The sequence below is a fragment of the Cricetulus griseus genome, chromosome 7, assembly GCF_003668045.3.
Source record: "Cricetulus griseus strain 17A/GY chromosome 7, alternate assembly CriGri-PICRH-1.0, whole genome shotgun sequence".
Classification (NCBI taxonomy): Eukaryota; Metazoa; Chordata; class Mammalia; order Rodentia; family Cricetidae; genus Cricetulus; species Cricetulus griseus.
The window spans coordinates 42,913,857-42,937,744 of NC_048600.1; the positions used below are offsets into that span (position 1 = coordinate 42,913,857).

The window sequence follows — 23,888 nt, forward strand, 5'->3', positions numbered from 1 at the left end:
ATTTGTGTGACCACAACTAAACTTCTGCTGAGCTGTTTTTCTGCTTCAAGTTTTTCCCCCTGAAATTCATACCTCAGAGGTGATAACCTGTCTCCACTCAAGAGTATGGAGGGACAGAGGTGACACCGTGCTGAAGAGAAGGTTTTTAAACATTATATCTTCTCACTTACTTCCCTTTCACTGGAGTTTGATCAAATGGCTTCTGCTAACTGCACAGGGAGGCTGAGAATCTCAGTGTGGAGTGAGGAACAGCTATATAAGCAAACAATTCTGTCACGAGAATGGTTCCTTGTGGGGCATGATGATTTTTGGTTGTGAGGCAAATTCCTGGGCCAGGGAAGGAGGAGGAATGAAGAGCTAATGGATTGCATGTGTTTCTATTTCTTCTTGCGTCTCCTGTCATTTCTGATGTTTAGGGTCACTGACTATAGTCTTGGAGCAGAACTTTCATAACTGTTATGTCTTCACTGGGAGATTCACCCTTTAGCTTTATAAAGTCCCCTTCTTTGCTTTTACTTCTTGAATGGGAGCAGAGGTTTCACCCAACACACACATTTCAAATGCTTGCTGTGCACTCTGGCCAGATTTTCTGCAGGGAGATGAGGCACACAGTAGTCATCCCCAGGAGCTGTTGTTTGCATTGCGGGCGATCTGTGGTGGTTTGGAATAGTAAAGCAAATGCTGTCAGCCTGTTTTGCTTTCTTTTAAATGAGCCACTAGATCTGTGTCTGTGCAAGGGGGAAGCAAAGTATTTATAGCAAAAGGCCACAGATGTCTCATAGAATAAATGCCCAAGAATTACAGGGCCCAGAAAAGTCTCACCCTCAGCTCTCAGCCTCAGTTGCCTGTTTATAACTTCATTTGGATGGAAGTCAGAGAAGAGCATGCTGGGAAGTGGCCAGTTCTAACTGAGAATGTATGTGTCCTATGAACAATTACTCTCTTATAACTATCATGGGTTTTCCACTGAGGAGATTTTTCCGCTGCTGTGTCTCCAGGAAGGTCACAGGACAAGGCCGCATGTCCTCTTTGCCACATCCAGGAAGGAGACCTGCATGGTGGTGCTTGTGTGCAAACTTCCTGCAGCTGTTCCATTGCTCCTGGGGACCACAAGGCCCCAGGCAGAAGCTTACCCATATGCTTCCAATGCCAAAGTTCACTTGCAGCAAAGAGCTGTGGAGACCAGAGCCCCCAGTCCCTACCACAGTGCCCACGTCACATGAAGCAGGTACAGCTGCTCTTCTGTGAGGACCACAAGGAGCCCATATGCCTCATCTGCAGGCTGAGTCAGGAGCATCAAGGCCATCGAGTACGTCCCATAGAGGAGGCTGCACTGGAATATAAGGTAGGTGTTCACCCCCACATAGGTGGACACCCAGGCTTGTGTTCTTCATCCAACCCCTCTGGGATATGGGTGCAATAGGCAGGATTCCTGGGCTCTAAATGGTAAAAACACAAGACTAACCAGGACAGCAAAGAAGGAACTGCTCATTTACATCGTCCAAGGGTACTGGCTTTCAGTTTGGGTCCTGGGTCTCCGTGTGGGGATAGATCGTTGGTGACAGATTCACACCATTCCTTTCCTAGAGCCCACCCCCCTTGCTTTCAATTGCAGCATCCCAGCTCTGTTTCCAGAAGCTGATTCCTCCCTTTAGGATTGGTATGAGCAAAAAAATGGAAGGAATCAAACATAAGCATCTAAACCAATACTCGTTTCCAGGAGCAAATCCAGAAGCAGCTGGAGCGCCTGAGGGAGCTGAGGGTGTGTGTGGAGGAACACAGTCTGCAGGGGGATAAGAAGACAGAGAACTTCCTGGTAAGGCCCCAGGCCAGTCCTTGTCCCTTTACACCTGCAGGAAAGGGTCCTGGGCCTCTGCCCTGACTCACAGGGCAGCCGGGATTGTCACCTATTCTCTAGTCCCAGTGGTGATGGTAGGGAGGTCTAAGGTGAGCTCATTCATCCTTGTGGTTCTCTGTCAGGGCAGAGAGAGGGTCACCTCCAAGGACCTGCTCATTTTCTCCTTCTCATAACTAAACAGTTTAGAGAAAGTAGAGACTGTCATTTCAAAAACTCTCTGTATTAGTTATATAATTATTGTTAGAGCTGAAGGTGTAGCTAAGTTGGTAGAGTAGAGGCACAGAATCAATGAGGCCCCAAGTTCCATCCCCAGAATGGCAAAAACTAGATGTGGTGGCACACAGATAACCTCAGCATTTGGAAGATAGAGGCCAGAGGAGAAATTTGAGCTCATCATTAATATAGCAAGTCCAAAACCAGCCTGGGCTATGTTAGACTCCCACATATGCCAAAAAAATCTGGTAATGTTGGCACACACTTGTAATCCTAGCACTCAGAAGAAAAAGGCGGGAAAACAGGGCTACATAGTGACATCCTGTCTTAGAATAATAGTAATAATAATAATAACTTTTTATTTGTAAATTTTATAAAAACTATCTTGACTTTTGGGTTCCCCCCCCCGCCCCCATTCTAGGGATAGGACCTAGGGCTTTGTATTTTCTAGGAAGGGGTTTTATACTTGAGATGCATCCACAGCCTTCCCTTCCTTTGGCTTTTTGAGACTTGACCTCATTATATACTCCTGGATGGATGTCAACCTACTAAAATGAGCTCTTTGGGTGTGTGTGTGTGTAGGGGTGCAACAGGGTTTCTCTGTATAGCGCTGACTGTCCTGGAACTATCTCTGTAGACCAGGCTGGCCTGGAACTCAGAGATCCAGCTGCCTCTGCCTCCTGAGCACTGGAATAAAAGGCATGTGCCATACAGCCCTGCAGAATGACCTCATCTTAACTAAATACGTCTGCAAGTGTCCTACCTCCAGACAGGATCACATTCTGAAGAACTGGGGTGTCAACATGGAACTTAGCACCATATTCGACAGACTTTCCCAAGAGCTGGTCCCTCTTGTGTTCTAGAAAGTTCCATACAGATTGCTCCCCATTTTGGAGCCCAGTTCTCCAAGAGGCTGAGAATCTTAGTTACATCTAAATTGTTATGACGATGGGGGTTGGAGAGATGGCTCAGCAGTTAAGAGCACTTGTTGCTCTTGCAGAGGACCCAAGTTCAATTCACAACACTTACATGTTGGCTTCCAGTTCCAGGGAATCTGAAGCCCTCTTTTGACTTCTGAGGGCACCAGTAAGGACACATGTACACCAGCATATCAAATACATGCATCCAGGCAAAACATTTGTTAACATAAAAATAAAAATATTTGCTATAAAGAGCCACCATGACCAAGGCAACTTATAAAAGAAAGCATTTACTTGGGGGCTCACAGTTCTAGAGGTCTATGGCCATCATGGCCAGACGCATAGCAGCAGGCAGACAGGCAGGCAGGCATGTTGCTAAAGCATATCTGAGAGCTTATGTCTTTGTCCACAAACATTAGGCCAAGAAAGTACAGGAACTAACTGGGAATTGTGTGGGCTTTTAAAACCTCAAAGCTCAGTTTCAGTGACACACCTGTCCTGAGACCACACCTCCTAATCCTTCCCAAACAGTTCCACCAACTATGGACAGACATTCAAATGTATGAGCCTATGGGGGCCATTCTCGTGCCAACTTCACACTAAGGAAGCCCGCCTCTCATCTGTCTCTGTGAAGTGGGCTTTCAGAGTATCCCTAGATACATACTTCCAGCCCACAGCACATACCCATAGGTCTCCCAATTCTATGCTCCCCAGAAAGAAACAGAAACCCAGCAGCAGAGGGTTTCGTGTCAGCTTGAGAAGCTGTACCAATTCCTGGAGCAGCAAGAGAAACTCTTTGTGACCTGGCTACAGGAGCTAGGCCAGACTATTGGCAAGATCCGAGAGACATATGACACCAGGGTTTCCCGTGACATTGCCCTCCTGGATGAACTGATTGGAGAACTGGAGGCCAAGCAAGACCAGCCAGAATGGAAGCTCATGCAGGTGAGTGTGGGTGTGCCTGGCCTTCCCTTACCTGCTGTGCCCAGTGAGATAATTCAGGCTCGTCACTGCCCAAGGCAGTGGTCATTGAGGCCTGGAATGGGACTTGGTCGCAATGATCCATGGTGTCTTTTGGGCTCATGCCTCTTTGATAAGGTCTCTTGGAAGCCCAGAACATCTCAGCATCTAGGATACCCCTGGCATCACCCAGAATAGATCAGAAGAACTGCAGTGCAGTTGAACTGTGGGTTCTGGCAAGGCCTCCAGCCTTGTGATTAGAATTATAATAAAGGAGGAATGTTTCTATTTACTGGTACCCTAGCACTGGGGGTCCTTGAAAGGTCAGAGGGCAGCTGGCAGCCTGGGAATCACAGACACTTGGAGACTGGTAATGGAGATCTTCCCTCTTTTCTCTCCTAGGACATTGGAGTCACGTTGCACAGGTACAGAGATGTCCCATGGTGTCCCTTTGAGTATCTTGCAGGAAGTATATGGATGGGACAGTCCTAGGAGAGACTTGTGTCCTGAGACTATCCTTCCTGGGTTTGTGTGGAGAAAAGAACAGAATGGGAGCCTAGGCAGGTGGGAGGGGAGAGGGAGGGCATGAATAGAAACTGAGAAGAATGGATTTATCCCAGTCAGTGCTTTGTGTCCTCTCAAATGGCCTGCATTCCATGCCACTTGTTTTATGACAGTGGCCTCTGAAGAGCTGCCTCTAGTCTCAAGCACTTTCAGGGGCTTCTTGGGGGTCCACTTGGAGGTGGGCTAAGCCCAGCAGGCAGGGGGAAGAGACAGGTGAGATAGAAAAGGCAACATCTCATAGTTACTTGAGAGCTTTACAAAATGCTGGTGTCTAAGCCACAGCTACACCAATTAAATCTCAATCTTGGGGTTGGTACTTGAGCATTAGTGGGTTTTTAAAAAAATTTTCCAGTAAAATATACATAACATAAAATTTCCCCTATTTTATATCTGCAGTGTACTGATGTTAATACATTCACATTAGTGTGAACCTGTTATCACCTCCACCTTCAGAACCTTTCATCCTCCCACATGAGAACTCTGTACCATTCCACAAACACTCATCCCTCATCCTACCTCCCCTATTGCCTGGCAACCACCATTCTGTTTTTCCTGTTCATTAGTCTGGTTGTTCTAAAGACTGCATATTAGCAGAATTGTACAAAGTTTGCCCTTTAGCCTTTGGCTGACTTTCTTTCGGTACCACGGTTCATGTATCAGAATTCCATTCCTTTTAATTGCTAAGTGACACTCCTCCTTTGTATGCAGATGTCACATCTTCCTTATCTATTCATTTACTGACAGACATTTGGACTGTTTCTACCTTTGGGCTATTGGGAATGGTACTGATATGAACATTAATATACAAGCACAACTTGAGACACTGCTTTCAATTCCTCAGATTTTACACTTACAAGTGGAATCTGCATACTATTTCCCACAGCAGGAGCATCATTTCACATTCCCACTCACAGTGCCAAATTCTCCACATCCTTGTCATCAACCTGTAATTTCCTGTGATCACTTTTTACTCCTGTTATAATGGCCATTCTAATAGGTGTGAAGTGGCATTTCATTTTTTTTCCTTTTTCCTTTCCATAAGAATAGTAGAGAAGTATAACTAATTTGACATTGAGAATTCTGACAGTGAGAGAACTCAATTTTAAGGCTGCAATTGAAAGTCATTGTGATTTTTATTAGTGGCTCAGAGATGCTATCTGCAGCTGAATTTGAGGACCAGTGTCAGAACTCTGGGTCTAGCGAAGATTTCTTTGTGTCGCCCAAACTGGGATGCGTGTGTTTAGTGAGGATGGTCTGACTGCCACCTCATGGGGACTCAAGCTACATCTTGCTCTTGTTTTCTCTGGACAATCTTTTGTCTCTAGGGCCAAGATGGTGACTGTCTCTGAGCCATCGGCCACTCCTCCAGATGTCAAAGAGAAGATCCACCTGCTCTATCAGAAATCAAAGTTTGTGGAGAAGAGTATGCAGTACTTCTCAGGTGAGTGAGCTTGGAGGAAGATGAGAAGCACTTGCTCACTTCCTCCCTGGGATCCACACAGCCCAGAGCCTGACCATTCACTTCCCATCTACCAAACCTTTATGGCCCTGTCTCTAGCTTCTTTCTGATCTAACTCAATCCACTAACTCAAGTTTCTCTGATCCCTTTCTTCCATTTCAGAAACCCTGCGCTCTGAAATGAAAACATTCAGTGCTGTGGATGTAGCAAAATGGGGAGAGTGCTGGCCTAGCATACCACAGGCCCAGGGTTTGATTCCCAACACTTACCAAAAATGGGATGGTGGAAACACACTGGACTATGATATAGTACTTTATCCAGAAGTGGAAGCTGGAGGAGCAGAGCCTCAGGAAGCTCAAGGCACACCTGAGCTACATGAGACCCTTTCTCAGAACAACAAACGAAAATTTAGATCTTTCCTGAAATGGAAATCTTCATTTGTAAGTATAGTGTTGGAAATATAAGCTAACCAAGAGTTTCTGTAATTGTCCTTTATCTGTTGCTTTGGGAGAACTATTCAGAAGAGGTGGGAAACAACTAGAACAGAGGCACCAGACGGGTCATAAAAGGCCCCCACAGCTCTGCTTCGTCCTGGGTCTGCCTTGTTCATTGATCTAACCTCTTGAGTCTCTGCAGTACCTGGGAGGCCTTCACTATAACTAACAGGATGCAGAGCCCTAAGCAGGAGGATCCTATTCCCTGTGGGGATGGTATAGTTCAGCCCCCTGAACTGGTATGCTTAGAACTTTCTTTATTCCATTTTCCCCCTCTGTAGTTCCAGAACTGACTGATGCTCAGGAATGTGCTGGTAAGTGCCTAGATAAAGGCAAGTAGTAGCTTTGGTATATCGGGTCCCTGTATGTTCCTGTCCCCTACCACAAGCTCACGGAAATCCCTCTTCCTTAGATGGGGACAACCTTCGAGAAGCCTGCAGATCCCCACCCCCAGCTAGGTATTCTTATTCTTCCTGCAGTTTCTGGGATTCTGATCCAGCAACTACTCAGCCCAGCCTCAACTTCTCTGACATGAAGAGTGTGAGATTTGGAAAAAGTCATACCTGCTGCCTGATAGTCCCCAAAGATCCTAAAGTCACATCATCACTCTGGATACTCCTAGCTTTGACCCCAGTTGCCATCACTGGGAGGTAGAGTTTGGAGACAAGACAATGCAGGTGCTGGGAGCACGCAAAGCACTGCCAAGCAGAAAGGGAAATATAACTATTGGGTGGCAATGATGACAAAGCAACAGGAATCCACTTTTCTCCAAACTGTGAAGATAGCACACACGGCAATGACACGCAGCGGCGTTCAGAAGAGGAAGTGCATGGCTACTGCATTATCCTGCATGAATCAGTGCTCTCAGATGTTCTTCAAACAGAAGATTCCACTTCAATTTCCCTCTCAGGGTGAGAATATGTCCTGTCTGCCCTGGTCTTGAGGACACATAAAACCTATAGAAAATAAATATTCACAGACTGCAAGATGGGCACACTCTTTGTTCTCACTCATTTTTTTCTTTTTGGTTTTTCGAGACAGGGTTTCTCTGTACTCTGGAACTCACTTTGTAGACCAGGCTGACCTCAAACTCAGGAAGATCCACCTGCCTCTGTTGGGATTAAAGGTGTGCACCACCACTGCCCAGATTAGTTCTCATGCTTAAAGCAGCGCCTCTCTGGGTTTTGAAGGTATAACCATATTATCTCTCCATATGATATACTGTACCTCCAATGCTCTCCTTCTACCTGGAGGCACAATCTCGGCCTTGAGACCCTTATATTCTAATAAATCTCATACCTGGAGGGCATTATGTATCAGCTTCCTTTCAGGCAGACCGCTGCTATTCTTAGCATTATAAAACAGTTTTGTAACTTGCCTTTTAATTTATTCTATTTATTGGTTTATTATTGGTTGTATTACATTAACATATAATGATTTACCCATAGCTACTTTTGTATCTGTGCATGAATCCCCCAGTCTCTGCCTTCCCAGCATTGTGATTATGTCTGCCTTTTTTTTAACACCACTACCACACACATACACACACACACACACACACACACACACACACACACACACACACGTGTTTTCTACTGTTCACTCATTTAAGCTTTGTATAGTAAACTTTTAAGTATAAGCAGATACCTTTCAAAAATTTCTGTTGCCTGTTTTCATACTCGTTATTTTAAGCCATGGTTAACTGAGTCGGCTATTACTAGTGTTGACATGCTTACAAAGAAAAAAATTCAACATCATACTGGAGGCTGTCATTTCACTCATGTAGGCATGGGGTGTGACAGTCAGCGCTACCTGACGGCGCTGTGGTTTTGCCTGCGGAGAACTGACCTGACCTGCTGTATCTTAGTCATCGGAGTGCTCAGACTTGAGTAATGATTTACACAGGTCCCCTGTGATGACTAAAGAGACTTAATATGGAGCCAGGCATCCCTTAAGGGCCCTTGACCTTTTCCTCTGGGATGCCTGGGAGATCCTAGTGGCCTGCAGGTGAGATAAGAAGAGGATAATGGACTGTGAAGTATTAACAGCTGCCTTTGCTTCTGTAAATCCTGCTGATCGCTATGGGAAAGAGACAGAATAGGTTCTTTATTACTATAAAGTGGGAAAGAAACAACTGAGGAAAGTAATTTTCCTGCCCAGCTATGGGTTCCATGGATGGTTGTTATGCATACCTTTATGATGTCTCCTTAAAACCCCGCCTTAATCCCCCTTCCACATGTAATGCTCTAAGGTCCTCGACCTTCTGCTAGCGGTAAGAATAAATTTATTTAATCTAAATTTGAATTGAGCCTAAGTCTTTGGTGTCTCCCAGTGGATTCGAACGCCACAACAAAGGAATAAGAGAATCTGTGCCCATAGATTGTGTTAATCCTCATCAGTACCTAACCGGAAATAAACTGAGTACGGAAAGAATGAAGCAAGAGCTAGGGTTGGTGGTCACACTTGCTTTCCTTGCACTCAGGAAGCTGAGGCAGGAGACCGCCTGGATCAGAAAGGATCTCAAGTCTGTGAGAGGCCAAAAATGAATAGGGAAATGGAAACTCTTTTAAAAATATGACAGTGTAGAGGATAGTAAACTGGGACCTACGCGCAGCCCAGCACTCAGGTTCCGCAAACATAACCAGGGCGTATGCCCAGCGGGTCCTGAGCCCTCAGGAATGCTGCAAAGGCAACCGAGGTCGACCACGTGTAACCAACTTCCTCAGGGGCTCCGATCGTCCGCCGCCCTCCCGGCCACCAGGAGGTCTCCCGGTAACAGTTTGGAGGGAACTACATTTCCCAGCAAGCACTAGACACTATATTGCCAATCACAGTGGATGCGCACCCGCCAGGGGGCCCAGAGGTAGCTTCCTTTTTCTCGCCTCCCAAGTGAGGCACAGAGAGTAGTTACCGCAGGCCTCCCGTGGACCCTAAGAGTTCCACCAGCAACCCTTCAGCCTCACTTTTTCAAGCACCGAGCGTTCCCTTCGAGCGGGGAGACCAGGCTTCCACAACGGAAGTGACTAACCGGAAGTGGTCCCACAGAAGCGGGAGCATCCGGCTTCACAGGGGTTCTCTGCAGTCTCAGCAAAAGGCACAAATTCCGAAAGGTTGCTGCCAGTCCTTGAGGGAACTCAGAAGGAGGAGGCTGGAGGTCGGCCTTTCGCGCCTGATTTTCTCGGTCATTTCCAGAACCTAGGTCTTAGCGCCAGGCACTGAGTGCCGAATGCAGAGGGCGGTTTGGACAGTCAGCCAGGTTGGGGCGGCTGATGGGTGAGCATCACCCGTTACTGAGATGCTAGAGCGGCCTGGATACCACGTGCGCCCACAAAGAGTGCCACAATCGGCCCTAGGCTGAGCAGTGGGCACAGTGTCCAGTAGAGTCACTGAGTTTTCACTTAATACAGCTTTCTCTTTCCCAGTGCAATCTCATCCTTTCGTGAAGCTTCCTCCCAGAGGAGTCCAGCAGAAAGTGTTTCTGTGCTTTTGTTTTCTACTCACTGTTGCCTTCCTCGCTCCTGCAGCCGTCCCTTTTCAGCCAAATTGCATCTAATACATTTTTTTAAAGTCAAGTTCCCATGGATATTTCTTTTCTGTTTTTTAACACACACACACCACGGGCTCCTCGGCCTGGCTGTCCGGTCTGTTCTCCTCCTGTATGGGGTTTATAGGCCCGTTTACCATTCTTTCCCTTGATGGTTCAAGTCTTTCTTAAGCTGCAGAGCTGGCAAGAAATCTCAGTTATTAGAAAGAAAGGGGCCTTTTGTTCTTACAGGCATGATGGACTTTGAGGATTTGAGTGTACATCACTCCCAAGAAGAATGTGTGAGCTCAGAGCCTGTTTGCAAACCAACTCAGAGAAGGAAAATAATAGTCACGTTGGGGAGATGATGTCACTGGGTAAGGAATCCTTTGTGTTCAAATTGTGTGCTATAATGAGAGCTGGGTCTCATTTTGTGGCCCTGGCTTGTTTGGCATTTACTAGATAGAACACACTGATATGCAACATGGAACAATTGTCTTGTTTCTACTTCCAGATACTAAGATTATAGGTGTATATACCATGCTCAGCCTAGAAGTCTGTTCTTCATCTTGGGAGTGGTTGAGGCAGTACTCACACTTAATAAAGTACAAATACACAGTATTGGTTTTGTTCCATCTCATTTAGTAGAGCCTCACCACAGACTTGCAGCTGTGGGTGACCATTTTCCCTATACTTGGAGACACTAGTAGAATGAAGAACTTACTTTATGAGATTGATTTCTGAATTTGGTGTAATTCCTTTGATGGTAGCAGTAATTTTTTTTTTAATAGAGCGACAATCTGACCTGAAATTCATTTGGGGAAAAATTGTGCTATTAACCAGGGAACTAGAAAGAAAGAGGAACAGAGTAGGAGAGGTACCAGCCCTGTGTGATAGTGATTAGCAGTCTTGTGTCACTTTAACAAAATGACTGAGAGAAAAGGAGGAATTTTATTTTCCTGAGAAAGTGAAGGGATCAGACCCTCATCTAGCCCCCTGCTTTGGCAGCCATAACAGGCTGCAGAAGAGATCCAGCAAGAGGTAGTGTTGTTTTGCTACAGCTGCAGGTGATGAAACACAAACCACAAAACTCAACCAAACCCACATGGAGTTTATTGGGAAAGGGAACAAAGGGAGGGGTAGGTGTTGGTCAACCCAGAACAGGGATGGAAGGGGAAGAAGGGAAGAGGTGAACAGGTGGTAGGCGCTCACTTAAAAGAGAAAGCTTGCATATACACAGTCCTTACGCAGCCACATAATGCATGATGTAGCCACACAGTACAGGGCCCTTTGAGCTGTCTAAGTATCTGCATGAATGCCGGAGTGTGTATCCTGACCATTGTCAGGGGGCAGGGTCAGCATAATGCCTGAATGCTTACAGGTAGGCCTCTGACTCAGCAACCAACATGTGCTGAGCTTCCAACCTTGCCCCAGTCACTAGGAAGCCAGATACCCACCATGTGGCAAGGAACCAATCAGAAGTTAGCTGGCAGACTCTGGATGTTCTTTACAGTAACAGTGGAGTGCAGAGCATAGCAACTGTCCTGGGAGGGCCTATAGGCCATAGCAACCTACCTGCAGCTGTAGTTGACCAATCAACTCAGGACAGGTCACCCAAGCCCAGAAGCACACCAACCCTGAGACTGTTGTGGACCACAGACACTCCCCTTGCTCTACACCCCAATAAATTCCCTGGCCCATGGTCCCTCTGGCTCCTTCTTGATCCACCTGCTGTGTCACATGGAAGACCCACGTTAAGGAGTGAGATAGCAATGACATAGCCACCGCCTGTTGTCGGGGGCTGGGTCTGTCTCTTAAAGGGGTACTTTGCACCTGCGTGTAGACTAGCTCTCATGGAACCCTGGGCTGACCAGGGTACTGCCGGAGTGCATTCTGCCAGGTAACAGGGCAGGTGGGAATTTGGATTAGCCCACCATCTGAATTTGAGTAGCTAGCTACTGGGGCGATCACCTCCCATCCATGAATCTGAAACTTGTAAGTCTTTGAGATGGGCCCTTTTGTGTAAGTGATGTTGAAAGGGGGGAAACTAAACTCAAAGGCTTCGCTCCTAGGAATGAAGGAATCAGACCCTCACTCAGCCCCTGCTTTAGCAGCCATGACAGGCTATAGAAAAGACACATAGGCCTCTGACACAAGGAAACTCCAGATCCTCTGGCCTCCCAGAGCCTAGGGCCAAAACTGAACACAAACTCCAGACCCGCCTCCCCACCCCCCCCCCCTCCTAGATACTTGGTTCCTGGGAACTGTTTGACCATAAAAGAAACTCCAGGGGAAGCCAAAACCTCTCTTGTAGTCTCCAGGATACAGTTCTGAAAACTATTGGTATCTATGTACAACAGGCCACCTGCAAGTAACAAGACAAAGCCATAGAAACCACAGAATGTTCCCTCTCTGCACTGACCAATGAAAATAATTGGTACACAGGTATTTCATGCCAAAATATGACTTTGAGAAATTCTGCTGATTATTCCTAAATGTCAACCAATCAGAGACCAACCCATACCTACTGATATAATCCTGTAACTTTTGTCTTTAAAACCTAGCAGTAGATAGGGAACTTTACTTCCTCTGGAGGCTGCAGTGACAGCTTGCTAGACAGGGTCCCTGTCATGGTTGGATGAACAATTAGAACCTTGCTTTTGCAGTTTGGTGGGTCTGTCTTCCTGGTGGTCTCTGGGGATCTTTGTGACTTGGGCACAATACTGTGTTGTTTGTCTTGTCTTGATGGCACTGACACTGACTCGGACACAGTCTAACATGAGACAGACCCCTTGCTCCCCTTTGTAAAAACAGAGAATGTGTGCTGCTTTCTCACTACAAAGCAGCCATGCTGTGGCTGTGAGAGTCGGGGAAGTTATAGACCCCAGCAGCAGGCTCACTGAATCCTGGCAGCAGTGGTGGCAGCAACTCTAGATGTGAGCCGGGCCCTTCCTGAAGATCACCCCAGCTGCAGTGGTAGGCAGCAGCCAGAGGGCACCCCCCTCACTCCATCCTCACCCACCCGAGTGTGGTTCGGGGTGGGGGTCTTTCTGTCCCCTCTGACATCTTGCCAGTCAGGCGGAGGGGCTGCACACCACTCTTCCCCTGCTGGGTTCACACATCTACACACCAGGCCTCGGGTTTTCTGAGGAACCTTGGGCAGTGCCTAGCATGAGACTTAAGCAGAAAGGCCAAGGTATAGGTTTTAATATGTTAATATAAGTTTAGAGTTATTGAAACCACAAGAATGACTTTGGTAAAAGTTTTTATGTTGACTGAGAAATTGAAGAGACCAACCCCCATTTTGGCAGCCATGACAGGCTAACACGTGCTTGCATGACCTTGCTGGGCATGCCTTGGTCATTAGGAGGTCAGATACCCACCTCGTGGCAAGGAACCAATCAGAAGTTAGCTAGTGGGGCTATGCTTTATGACTCTGGGTGTGCTTTACTGACGAGTGCACAGCAGAGACGTTCAGAGCATAGCAACTGCCCTGGGAGGGCCTATGGGCCATAACAACCAGTTGACCAATCAACACAGGTCAGGTTGCCCAAGCCTGGAGGTGCACCAATCCTGAGACTATGCGTACCCCTATACACTCCCCCTGGCTGCCTTATAAGATCTCTGTCCCTCCCCTGGAGAAGCAGAAAGGGACAAGATCTCCTGAGCAAATTGGGAGAACGGGGAGGGGGGGATGACTAAGAGAATGAGAAGGGGAGAAGAGGTGGAGTGAGGAAGACAAGATGGGGCAGGGAGGTTGAGTTGAGGGAAGAACAGAAGAGAGCAAGATAAGAGATAATATAATAGAGGGAGACATTATAGGTTTAAAGAGAAATCAGGCACTAGGGAAATGTCTGGAGATCTACAAAGATGACACCAGCTAACAATCTAAGCAACAGAGGAGAGGCTACCTTAAATGCCCTCTCCTGATAATGAGATTGATGACTAATTCATATGACATCTATAGCCTTCATCCAGTAGCTGGTGGAAGTAGAATCAGACACCCACAGCTAAACCTTGAACTGAACTGAAATCCAGTTGCAGAGAAGGAGGATTGATGAGCAAAGGGGTCCACACCATGCTGGTGAAATCCACAGAAACAGCTGACTTGAACAAGGGAGAGCTCTTTCCCAGACTGATACCTGGGAAACCAGCATGGGACTGATCCAGACCCCCTGAATGTGGGTGTCAGTGAGGAGACCTTGGAAATCTATGGGACCTCTTGTAGTGAATCAGCACTTACTTTTCCCTAGCATAGGAATGGACTTTGGGAGCCCATTCCACATGAAGGGATACTCCCTGAGCCTAGACACAAGGGGGTTGGCCTAGGCCCTATCCCAAAGAATAAGACAGACTTTGAAGACCCCCTATGGAAGGCCTCACTCTCCCTTGGGAGCAGAAAGGGTATGGGATAGGTAGGGTGTTAGTTGGGGGGGGGAGGAGAGGGAACCTGGGATTAACATGTAAAATAATTTTCTTTCTAATTAAATTTTTATTTAAAGACAAAAAAAAAAAAAAAAAAGATCTCTATCCCGTGGTTTCTCGGGGTCTTTCCTCAGCCATCTGCCATGATGGATGGATGAAAAGCCCGAGCTAATGGGGTTAGCTCATTAAACAACTGCAATAAAAGACTCATTGCTTTTGCATCAAAATGGGACTCTTGGTGATTTGGGGGAGGTACAGAATTTGGGCACAACAAAATGAGAGAAAAGGTAGGAGACTGAAGTAATAAAGAGAGGGAAAGGGAAAGAGAAATTTGTCTAAAGTAAAAATGTCTGAGCGATCAGAGAAAGATAGTAAAGGTACATAGAAAGTTGTAGAAGCTCAGAGGGAAATGTGAACTATGTTTGCTGTGGTTTCTCATGCCTGCAAATACTGAATTTGAAAAAAAATTGGTAATATAAATTAAAATTTTAATCATATTAGTTAGTCCTGGTTAAAAAGCTTGTCTATTTCTCAAAAAAATGTGTATGCTTGTTAGAAAGTTTTGTCTATATTTTCTGGTGTAATTGTAAGTTTTGTTGCAAGCATAGAGCTAAAACAGAAATGGTTTGGCTTGCCGCCATTTTCTTAGCCAGCCGAATGGCTGATAACCATTTTGCTGGAATTGAAAAAGATACTCTAACCATCATTTTGATTGAAAATGACCACATGGAGTGGGCCTAGTGAGGAGATAACAACAGATCTCCAAGAGAGTTTAGATTGAGACAGATTTTTATATGATGATTCATGTACCTTACAGTCACCCAGGTGATAATGGTTTTAAAGGCATAAAGGGTACTTTATTTTTGATATTGCAGAAAGGCATTGAAAGATTTTTAATTTTTTAAGAACAGTTTTTAAAATGTTTAAATTTATAAGGCTATGGGATATTCAGGCTTATAAAATGTTTTATATTGTTAATATTTATACTTAAGTTTCAAAGCTAAAATTTAAGGTTGTAGCTATAAATACCATCTGTTAACCAGAAATTGGGATGTTTATTTCTTGTGATGCAGTAATACAATGGCCTAAGTCTGGCAAAGGGCTTGGAGTAGCTTCTAAGCCCATGGGTGTCAATCCTTTGGGGACTGAAAAACCTTTTCATAAGGGTAGCCTAGGACCACCTGTATGTCAGATGTTTGTATTGATAACAACAGGAAATTTTTGTAATAGAGGAACAACATGGGGAACTTCTTTAAAAGGTCAAAGCATTAAATTTTTAAAGCTAAACCCGACAGTATAAAGTCCTAGTCTTATAAAAGTTGCTAACCTATTTTTAAATGTTAAGACATATGAGTTACTAGCCATCCTTATAAATGATCAATTTAATTGTAGTCATGCTAAGTATAAATATGATTAATTACAGGGATAAACCTTACTTAGTCCCCCGTATATGTTTTCAAAAGTTAGGCTCAAAACCAGTAACTAAAAACAAAGTTGTCTGTAGAATCTCCGTGTAGCCCAGCCTGGTCTCAAGCTCACTGTTGCCAAGGATGACCCTGAACTCCTTATCCTCCTGCCCCTCACCTGAGTACTCAGATTGCAAGGATTCATCGCCATGCCTGCTTTCTGTGGTGCTAGAAATTGAACCCAGGCCTTTGTGCAATTGATACAAGCACTCTTATCAACTGAGCTATATCCCCAGCCCCAGAAAAAAATTTTTAGGCTAAAGTTAGATAAACAAATTTGGATTACAAATTTTTGGGTTTTTTTTTTTTTGAGACAGGGTTTCTCTGTGTAGCTTTGGAGCCTATCCTGGCACTTGCTCTGGAGACCAGGCTGGTGTCTGAACTCACAGAGATCCACCTACCGCTGCCTCCCGAGTGTTGGGATTAAAGGCATGCGCCACCAATGCCCATTGGATTACAAAATTTTTTACAGAACACTATCAAGTGTATTTCAGCATTTATGATGTGGGTCAGGCATGTAGTTCATGCCTGTAATTGAAGCACTCAGGAGGCAAAGGTGGATAGATCTCTATGAATTGGAGGCTAACCTAATCTACATAGCAAGTTTCAGGCCAGCCAAGGTTATATAGTGAGACCTTGTCAAACAGAATAAAATGACAAACAAAAACCGTCTATGATGAAAAGTAAAATTATTCTCAGAAAAAAAATTCATAGCTCTTCATTTTGTTTAATATGTAATTAATATGTATTCATTTGTAATGATATTTATGCCTCTGAAATGTAAGAAATCAGGATAAATTAAATAACCGGCATTAATATAAAAATAGAAATTAATGTGCTAGCTTTAGAAAAAGAGAAATTATTAAGTCAGATTTAAAACCATGTAACACAATTTTCATAAAGGAAATTTAAATTACTAAAAGATTTGCTTCTATCTATGAGGAAAATATTAGTCTCAAGCTGTTTCACAAGAAATTCTTCTAAATCATTAAGTTTTAGACAATTCAAATCAAAGAAAATATATATACCACAATATAGAAAAAAGAAGACTTTAGAAATTGCTGTTTATGAAATGAGTATAATACAACACTGACAACTAGCTGGGCATTGTCACATCTTTAGTTCCAGCACTCAGGGCAGAGGGCAGGCAAGTCTCAGAGATTAAGGCCAGTCTTGGCTACAGGGTTACACAGAAAAACCCTGTCTCAAAAAACCAAAAGAAACAGTGAAACCTGAAAAATTACCATTTTTTTTGATGGTACCATTTTTCTACAATGCCTGAATCAAAGATTTATCCCAAGAATACAAAATAACTTAATAGTCAGCTAAGGTTAGAAGTTATACTAAAAAGTCTACTAATAGAATCAAAATAAAAGAAACTTCTTTCATTGGATTTATTTATTTATGTGGTTTTTTGAGATGGCATTTCTCATGTAGCCTTGGCTGTCTAAAACTAATTCTGTAGACCAGGCTAGCCTCAAATTCACATAGATCTGTCTGCCTCTGCCTCCCAAGTGCTGAGATTAAAGGTGTGCACCACCACCTCCTGGCTCATTGATTTTTTTTTTTTTTAAGTCTGGTAAGTGAGCTAGATAAGTGGCTCAGCGGGTAAGAGTACTTATTCTTGCAGAGGACCCAGGTTTGATTCCTAGCACACAACTATCCATAACTACAGTTCTAAGGGGCCCAATGTGCTCTTCTGACTTCCTGGACACCAGGCACTCATGGTGCACAAATAAACATACATGTGAGCAAAATACCCATACACATTGTCTTAGTTACTGTTCTATTGCTGTGGAGAGCCACCATGACCAAGGCAACTCTTATGAAAGAAAGAATTTAACTGAGGGTGGCTTACAGTTCAGAGGTTAGTCCATTGTCATCATGGTAGGGAGCACGGTGGCATGTAGGCAGGCACTGGAGCAGTAGCTGAGAGCTACATCCTAATTGGTATGCAGAGAGAGAGAGAGAGAGAGAGAGAGAGAGAGAGAGAGAGAGAACACCAGTGAGCAGGCCTAGCCTGGTGTGGGCTTTTGAAACCTCAGCCCACCCCCAGTGACAAACTTACTCCAACAAGGCCACACCTCCTATTCCTTTTGTTGTTGTCGTTTTGGTTTTATTGAGATAGGGTTTCTCTGTGTAGCCTTGGCTGCCCCTTTTCTCTCAAACTCTATGTTTTGTATTATTTTTTTGTTCAGCTTGCTCTCTTTTCATTATAGACTTGCAGAAGAGTGCTTACTAATAACCATATGACAGAGCCAATACTAAGGCTGTCTTGAAATCTCCTCTGTCAATGCCATTAATCCAAAACTGTTGAATTTAGCTTCAGACAGATTTTTAAGACAAGGGTAAAAACAACCACATCCTTTGCCAAAATTATCACAAAAATGATCTCTAACCCTCTCATGGTACGAGTGTTATGTTCACGGGGTCCATGGAAAGAAGGCTCAGAGGCAACTTAAGAATAACTTTAGCAGCAAGGCAGTGGTGGTGCACTCCTTTAATCTCAGCAACCGGGAGGCAGAGGCAGGCAGATCTCTGAGTTCCAGGAAAGCCTGGTCTACAAAACTACACAGAGAAACTCTGTCTCAGAAAAAAAAAAAATGACTTTAGGTTTTCTAGGCTGCAGGGGGACCCGGCCTCCTTTCCCTTCACCCAGAGCAGTTTTATTTTTCTCAATATTTACACTTTAGCCAGTTGATTCCCATATGCTCAAAACAACCTGAATAAAGCTTCCAAAAACACAGTGCTAAGCGTGAATTCTTGATTCATCAGGTACCACAGTTTTCTGGGTTTCCCAAATGAAGTTTTGCATAGGCTCTGTATCCCTGGCAAACTGTCAGACAAGGTTCACATAGAGCAACAAGAGAAACAACGGGTATCAGCAAAACAAAAGATGGATTAGGACTAGGTGTTGATACTCCAGAGCTAGGCCAGGTGTAGCTCAGTGGGGATTAGGTGCTAATACTTTGGAGCCAAGCCAGGAGTAGCCCAGCGAGAACGCTGTCCCATAACCTATCCACTAATACTCTTCCCCTCTGAAACTTAAGCTGGGCCTTAAGTTGACCTTTGACTTAAACTGACCTCAGCACTGTCTACATGGTCCTACTAGGCTGGTCCAGTAAGTACCACTTAAAGCATGCAACTACTTTTCTTGCCCAAAGTCTCTGAGTCTTTCATAGTCCCCCCCAACAAGCATCATGGTCAGGCCCATTGCAGCAATACCCCATTCCCTGTTACCAACTTCTGTCTTAGTTGCTGTTCTGTTGCTGTGGAGAGACACCATGACCAAAGCAATTCTTATAAAAGAAAGCATTTAATTGGGGGTGTCTTACAGTTTCAGAGGTTCAGTCCATTACCATCATGGTGGGGAGCATGGTGGCTTGCAGGCAGGCACTGGAGCAGTAGCTGAGAGCTACAACCTAATCTGTGTAACAGTAAATCTTTCCACCAGCCACCCAAGTTCTGCCTGCCGAGTTAGGGCCCCAAATAACACAGAGAGATTAATATTAGGTATAATGCTGCTGGCCAATGACTAGGATTTCTTATCTGCTATCTCTGTCTTAAGTATCAACCATAATTATTAATCTATATATTTTATAAAGACTTATCTGATCAAGGACACTGGCGGCATGTGTCCTCTCTTGTCGGGCTCACATGGTGGCTCCAGAGAAGAGAGCAGGAGGGAAAGGAAGAGAAGGACTTCCTGCTTGTCCCTGCCTATATTCTGAGTCGGCCTGCTATGTCACTTCCTGCCTGGATCACAAGACTACTGCATTTCCCAGAATCCTCCTTGACTCCTAGTCCCACCTAACTGGCTGCCTCATTGGCTCAACAGTGTTTTATTCAACAACCAATAAGATAAACATACAAAGAAGATCATCCCCCATCAAATCTGTAGGCATAAACAAAGAGTCTGGGCCTGGTGTGGGCTTTTGAAATTAAAGCCCACCCCCAGTGACACACTCCAAGACCATAGATACTCCAACAAAGCCATATCCTAATAATCCTTTCAAACAGTGCCACTCCCTGGTAACTAAGCATTCAAATAAATGAAGCTATGGAGGCCATTCTTATTCAAACCACCACACACATAAAATATTTCATTTAAAAAATATTATGGTCGTTTTCATAGTTATTGAAATGATAAAATTCAACTCCCTTCCTTATAAGAAGATCCAGTAAATCAGTAATAAGCTTTTAATCCCTCTAGGGTTAAAGTGCATTTTTTCTGTGTTAGAATCACACCCAGTGTACTGCCAACAAGCATTCTGTCACTGAGCTACAATTTATTTTTATTTACTATTCATTGGTGTTTTGCCTGAATGTGTATCTATGTGAACGTGTCAGAAGCCCTGGAACTGGAGCTACAGACAGGTATGAGCTGCCATGTGGGTGCTGAGACTTGAACCTGGGTCCTCTAGAAGATCAGCCAGCGCTGATCCCTGAGCCAACTCTCCAGCCCCAGTTCCTGATTTTAAAATTTTTTTTTTCTTAAAGAAAAAAATCTCATGTATCCCAGGCTGGCCAAGAACTTCTGATTCTCCTTCTTCCATCTTTTTAGTGCTTGGATTACAGGCTGGAGATTAAACCCAGATGGACTTTGTTTATGCTAGAGAAGCATTCTAACAACTGACCTTTATCATCAACCCTTAAAATACCTCTTTAATGGAAGACATTCCCACTAAAAGTGAGGTCATAATGAAAAATCCCACTAGCACTGTTTAGCATTTGTCTTAGGTTCTAGCTACCACAGGTAGATGAATAAGAAATCAGATGCATTAGGATTTGAGAGAAAACTATTGGTGTATAGCATGCTTGTGTAGCTAGAAAACCACACGTCATGTCTGAAAACACAGAGGAGTAGAGTAATAGGATGTTAAGCTGATAAACAGAAAGTAGCTTGCACATATGAAGACAATTTACCACTTAAAAGGGACAATGAAAACCCCACTAAAATAGTAACATGAAAGATTAAATGCCTAGGAATAAACTTCTGAAATGTGGAAAATTTGAAAGGATAAAACAGTTGATTTTAATGAATAGAAAGAAACATTTTGTAAGCTATGAAGACTTAACATAATAAGAAGGCCATTTCTCCCAGGACTGATATATTTCCTACATCTCCTAAGTGCTAGAATTATAGGCATGCCCCACCAGGCCAAGCTGAGAGAGCTGGGGCAGCAAACCCAGGGCATTGTGGATGACAACTCTATCAACAGAGCTATAACCTCAGTCCCTTAACTTAATACTTATTCAAGAGTTGGTGTACAAGCTGGGCAGAGGTGGCACACGCCTTTAGTCCCAGCACTCAGGCAGGAGGCAGGAGCATCTCTGAGCTCAAGACCAGCCTGGTCTACAAGATCTAGTTCCAGGATAGCTGGAAAAACACTGGGGGGAGGGGAGAGTTGGTATACAAAACAAAAACTGATGGTAGTTTCTTAAAATTGAAAGCAAGGGCTGGAAAGATGGTTCAGAGTTTAAGTGTACTAACTGCTCTTCCAGAGGTCCTGAGTTCAATTCCCAGCAACCACATGGTAGCTCACAACCATCTATAATGAGACCTGGTGCCTTCTTCTGGCCAGCAGGCATACACGTAGGCAGAACACTGTATATATAATAAATAAATACGTCTTTTAAAAAATTGAAACCAAAACAGAAACCTGACATTATTAAACCTATTTAATAGTTTTTATACAACATTATAAGAAAATGGAATTAAGAGGAGTAGATATTAGAAAAGGAGGAAAACAAAGACTAAATAGATCCACTAGGTACATGGGGGGGGTGGCTTTTGGGAGGGTGGTTTTGTGTTTGTTTTAGAAACAGGCTCTTACTGTGTATCGTGTTTAGCCTGGTATCATATAGACCACAAATTTAAAGATCTGCTTGCCTTTGCTTTCAAGTTCAGGGATTAAAATGTGAATCACTGTGCCCTGCTCCACCTTACTTTTTGAGGCAGAGTCTCTCACTAAACCTAGTACTTGCTGTTCATGCTTGATTGGCTGGCCAGTGAGCCTTGTGTCTGCCTCCCACCTGTGGTTACAGGTGCATATCGTGCATATCGCCACTCTTGGTTTTACATAGGTACTGGATTTAAACTTAGGTCCTTATGCTTACCTAGCAAACCCTGAGTTCACTGAGCCATGTGCCTTGGCCAAGACTTTATTGTGAAGTATAAGCTAAATACAGAAAAACCTGTATGTTGTAAAAGCTAAAGTTTTCATCAAGGTTGTTGTTTAATAAGAAACCTGGCTTTTCCTGGCCAGTGTTGTCATAACTCAACAGTAACATTCTCTATATCAGCAGACAATGGGAGTAATGACAGGGATGAAGATCTTCAGAAACAAGATTGTAGAGAGAAATCTTCAGATACTGATGCAGTGGCTTGTTTCTGGGTTTCTAAGTGACCTCCAGATTGCCAAGAAGAAAGAACAAACACACCCATTCCACAGCAGAAGGAAATTGAGAAGCCTTCTAGTTACAGTTGAAAATAATGCTCTACCTGAAGATCTCTCAAAATATGTGGGCATTAATATTACTGTGCTTTCTCAAGATGAGAAAACAAAGGCGTTGTACATGTGCCCTGTGTGGGAAGCAGTTTTATGAAAGTTCTTACCTTATTTCCCACCAGAGGAGTCACACTGGTGAGAAGCCCCATGACTGTAGCCACTGTGAGAAAGGATTCAATCATAAAACAAACCTTAATAAGCATAAGTGAATCCATACAGGGGAGAAACGCTATTCCTGCTCTCAGTGTAAGAAAAACTCATCAGAATTTTCATCAGAGTTGCCATAAAGGAATTCATGTAGGGAAGAAAATATTTAAGTGTCCAGAATGTGGGGAAAACCTTCCCCCAAAATGAAGAATTTATGTTTCATCTGCAGAGTCATGAGGCTGGGAGACCATATAGCTGAAAAAAAAAAAAAAAAAAGGGGGAGAAGATTCAGTCGGTTGTCAGTCTACATCTGGCACAAAAGAACTCACTCAGCTTCTAAGATCCAGGAGCAGAAATGGGATCAGGAAAAGTCCTGCTTCTGTCTGAAAAGTTTCACAAAGAATTATGAATCCCAAATATTTATAAACTAAAGAACATTTCTAAATAAATGGGTCAAAGGAAAAAAATTCATGTAAAACACAGCAAAAATAAAAATAAAATTTGGTATATTAAAGTTTGTAAGATATTGATATCTCTTCAATATTGTACTTGAAGTTCTAGCTAGAGCAATAAGACAAGAAAAGGAGATCAAGGGGATACAAATTGTAAAGGAAGACGTCAAACTTTCACTATTTGCAGATGATATGATAGTTTACATAAGTGACCCAGGAACTCCTACAGCTGATAAACACCTTCAGCAAAGTAGCAGGATACAAAATTAACTCAAAAAAATCAGTAGCCCTACTATATACAGATGATAAACACAATGAGAAAGAAATCAGAGAAACATCGCCCTTCACAATATCCACAAACAACATAAAATATCTTGGGGTCACGCTAACCAAAAAAGTGAAAGACCTGTACAGTAAGAACTTTGAGTCTTTAAAGAAAGAAATTAAAGAAGATACCAGGAAATGGAAAGATCTCCCATGCTCTTGGATAGGTAGAATCAACATAGTAAAAATGGCAATCTTGCCAAAAGCAATCTATAGATTCAACGCAATCCCCATCAAAATCCCAACACAGTTCTTCACAGACCTTGAAAGAACAATACTCAATTTTATATGGAAAAACAAAAACTCAGGGTAGCCAAAGCCTCTGGAGGCATCACCATCCCTGACTTCAAGCTCTATTATAGAGCCATAGTCCTGAAAACAGCTTGATATTGGCACAAAAATAGACAGATAGACCAATGGAATCAAATTGAAAACCTTGATATTACCCACACACCTATGAACACCTGATTTTCAACAAAGAAGCTAAATCTATACAATGGAAAAAAAGATAGCATCTTCAACAAATGGTGCTGCACAACTGGATTCAGACATGCAGAGGATTGCATATAGA

General features: G+C 43.7%; 2 protein-coding genes across 2 annotated transcripts; both read left to right on the forward strand.

The window, feature by feature from the left end:
- Positions 1 to 7: 7 nt before the first annotated feature.
- LOC100771221 (MEFV innate immuity regulator, pyrin) lies at positions 8 to 8,776 on the forward strand. The gene is made up of 9 exons (XM_035447899.1): positions 8 to 141; positions 999 to 1,345; positions 1,721 to 1,816; positions 3,706 to 3,936; positions 4,354 to 4,376; positions 5,841 to 5,956; positions 6,137 to 6,414; positions 6,750 to 6,782; positions 6,948 to 8,776. Exons 2-8 carry the CDS (start codon positions 1,220 to 1,222, stop codon positions 6,759 to 6,761), a joined length of 882 nt encoding a protein of 293 aa, XP_035303790.1. The 5' UTR covers positions 8 to 141; positions 999 to 1,219; the 3' UTR covers positions 6,762 to 6,782; positions 6,948 to 8,776.
- Znf200 (zinc finger protein 200) lies at positions 8,257 to 23,144 on the forward strand. Its single transcript, XM_035448087.1, is given in 7 exon segments — positions 8,257 to 8,326; positions 22,192 to 22,337; positions 22,339 to 22,469; positions 22,471 to 22,650; positions 22,652 to 22,724; positions 22,726 to 22,797; positions 22,799 to 23,144. Coding segments are annotated over 7 exon segments (846 nt in total). The 3' UTR covers positions 22,973 to 23,144.
- The last annotated feature ends 744 nt before the right edge of the window (positions 23,145 to 23,888 follow it).

Coding starts and splice junctions, on each gene's coding strand:
- LOC100771221 (XM_035447899.1), top strand. CDS start 1,220: ATGAAGCAGGTACAGCTGCTCTTCTGTGAGGACCACAAGGAGCCCATA. Junction 1,346..1,720: donor AGGCTGCACTGGAATATAAG/GTAGGTGTTCAC, acceptor ACTCGTTTCCAG/GAGCAAATCCAGAAGCAGCT. Junction 4,377..5,840: donor ATTGGAGTCACGTTGCACAG/GTACAGAGATGT, acceptor TTTTGTCTCTAG/GGCCAAGATGGTGACTGTCT.